The sequence below is a fragment of the Monoraphidium neglectum genome (assembly GCF_000611645.1).
Source record: "Monoraphidium neglectum strain SAG 48.87 unplaced genomic scaffold scaffold05893, whole genome shotgun sequence".
NCBI lineage: Eukaryota > Viridiplantae > Chlorophyta > Chlorophyceae > Sphaeropleales > Selenastraceae > Monoraphidium > Monoraphidium neglectum.
The window spans coordinates 1-2,709 of NW_014007739.1; the positions used below are offsets into that span (position 1 = coordinate 1).

Here is a 2,709-nt window from a genome sequence, read left to right on the forward strand (position 1 = left end):
CTCTTGGCAGAGGGGAGGCGGTGGGGGGGAGTGAGAGGGAGAGGGGCACAGACAGGTGGGGCGTGATCAGCGGACCCCAGCGGGATGCAGATGCGCAGACACGCGCACATGCATTATGCGCAGCAGCTTGCGTGCGAGGATGGGGTCCCGCGGCGGCTCCTCACCGCTGCATGCCTCCAGACCTTGGCAGCAACCCGGAACAACAAGAGGATTTTGACGCACTTGGGTCGTCACCGAGCGACGGTGCTTCGCATTTGTGTGCTTCCAGAAACACCCGCACCAGCACACTGGCCTACAGACAACACCCACTCCCCCCTGTGACGAGCATTCGGGCAAGTGCTTGGACTTCTTGCTCCCTTTACAACCTCACAACCGCCCCTCACCCCCCAAAATCGCCCTCACCAAAAACGTTATATCGGCAGTTGTGCAAACATTTAATCAGAAACCCCGCACCTCATACCTGAGGCCCCCACTGCACCGCATTGACACACCGCCCGGGACCCTCACCAAAACACCGTCAATCACCACCAGGCCGTGCGTGATGACTGGTACTTCCAGATGTATTACGACAACCTGCCGGTGTGGGGCTTTGTGGGCAAGGTGGAGAAGATTATACCCAACTCGGTGAGGATGTGCGCCCGCGTGCGTGGGTGTGTTTATGTGTGTGTGTGTGTGTGTGTGTGTGTGTGCGCGCGCGCGCGTGTGTGTGTGTGTGTGTGTGTGTGTGGGTGTGTGTGGGTGTGTGCGTGCGTGCGCGCGCGTGTTTCAATGTAGTCATGTGTTGCTTGTGGCGCATGTATCGCTTTCACATCGCTTCCTCGCGCCCTCCCTCCATGCCGCCTTGTTGGAGGCGCGCGGTGCAGAGGAAGGGGCTGCGCCTCTCAGCGGGCAATTCGCTGCTGCAAGCATTAAGCTCTGTGTCGGCTGGGGACCCCCAGATGATCGCCTTGTGTCGAACCCAACTGCCACTGCCACCCCGTATCACTGCCCTGACGATCCCCCGCCGCTGCAGGGTGAGCCCCAGTACCGCTATTACGTGTTCACCCACATGAGCTTCGACATCAAGTACAACGGGGACAGGTGACCGGCGGGTGACACCGGGTGACGCCGGGTGATGCCCGGTCCCCCTTATCGCCGGCGCCTCGCCTTCGCTCCGCCCACTCACACGCATTAAGATCCGATGCGAAGCCTCCGCGTCAACACCCGCATCCCCGTCGCCCCAGCACCCCTGCCTCAACACCCCCAACCCCAAAACCCCCCGCAGCAATCACTCACACCCTTCACAACAAATACCGCCATCCCCCTCCTCCCCAAAAAATGCCCTCAACCTCAAAACCCCGCAGGGTCATTGAGATCAACGTGCTGACGGACCCCGCCCACGTCGCTGACGTCAGCGAGGGGGCCGAGCTGCCCACCGTGGCCTTCACCTACAGCGTGAAGTGGGTGCCCACCACCATACCCTACGAGGACAGGCTGCAGCGCTACGAGAGGTTCCCGCTGAACCCGGTCCACCTGGAGGTGGGCCTTGCAGTGGTTTGGGAGGGGACAAATGCACACCTGTTTACTTGTGTGTGTGTGTGTGTGTGTGTGTGTGTGTGAGAAAGAGAGAGAGAGAGAGAGAGAGAGAGAGAGAGAGAGAGAGAGAGAGAGCGTGTGTGTGTGTGTGTGTGTACCCAAGAACGTGTGTGCTGCGATGTGCGTTGCAGTGCATGTGATCAACCATTGCTTAAGGTGGTGTGGACACGCGCGCGCACGCGCACGCGCGCATGCACACGCACGCACGCGGGCACGCGCGCGCGCGCAAGCACACACACACACACACGCACACACACACACGCACACACATGCACACACGCACACACACACTCCCTCGCATCCCGCCCCGCTCCGCCCCGCCCCGCCCCGCCCCGCGCCAGATCCACTGGTTCAGCATCATCAACAGCTGCGTCACGGTGCTGCTGCTCACGGGCTTCCTGGCCACCATCCTGCTGAGGGTGCTCAAGGCTGACTTTGTAAAGTTCAGCCGCGGGGAGGACGGCGGTGAGCGGGGATGGGGGCGAGGTAACATGGGGCCCGCGCAGAGGCGCGTGGATGTGTGCGTTGAGAGCGGTGTCGGGTGTGCGTGTGCGGCCGGGCGCTTGTGACCCGCCTTGGCCCCCAGAATCACCCCGTTCCCCCTGGCAAACCATTGCGTGAAGCCTCACTGTCACAAAATTCGACAACGCTGTCTATCCTCTTGCCGAGCGACTGCACCAAAACGCTGGCCCCCCAGCCGCGGGCCTGGCCCTGCACGGCCCCACACGCACAGCCCCAAATCACTCTTCCCCCTCTTTAGAGTTTGAGGAGGAGGAGTCCGGCTGGAAGTACGTCCACGGCGACGTGTTCCGCTTCCCCCCGGGAAAAGCCATCTTCGCGGCCTTCGTGGGCACCGGAACCCAGGTCCTCACGCTCTCGTTCTTCATTTTCGGGCTGTCCCTCATCGGGGTGTTCTACCCCTACAACCGTGGCGCGCTGTTCACGGCCATGATCGTGCTGTACGCGCTCACGGCCTGCGTCGCGGGCTACGTGGCCACCAGCTACTACCGCCAGTTCGAGGGGACGCGGTACGCGCAGTCCATACTGCTGACTGTGTCGGTGTACTGCGGCCCCTTCTTCCTCATGTTCTGCTTCCTCAACACCGTCGCCATCGTCTACCGGGTGGGGCGCGGG

The 2,709-nt window shown here is 62.1% G+C and overlaps 1 protein-coding gene across 1 annotated transcript; it reads left to right on the top strand.

The window, feature by feature from the left end:
* Positions 1-558: 558 nt before the first annotated feature.
* MNEG_16017 (Putative phagocytic receptor 1b) lies at positions 559-2,626 on the top strand (the record flags this gene model as incomplete). Its single annotated transcript, XM_014035512.1, has 6 exons — positions 559-624; positions 1,013-1,080; positions 1,344-1,518; positions 1,917-2,040; positions 2,309-2,534; positions 2,614-2,626. The coding sequence occupies 6 exons, from the start codon at positions 559-561 to the stop codon at positions 2,624-2,626; spliced, it is 672 nt and encodes a 223-aa protein (XP_013890966.1).
* Positions 2,627-2,709: the final 83 nt, after the last annotated feature.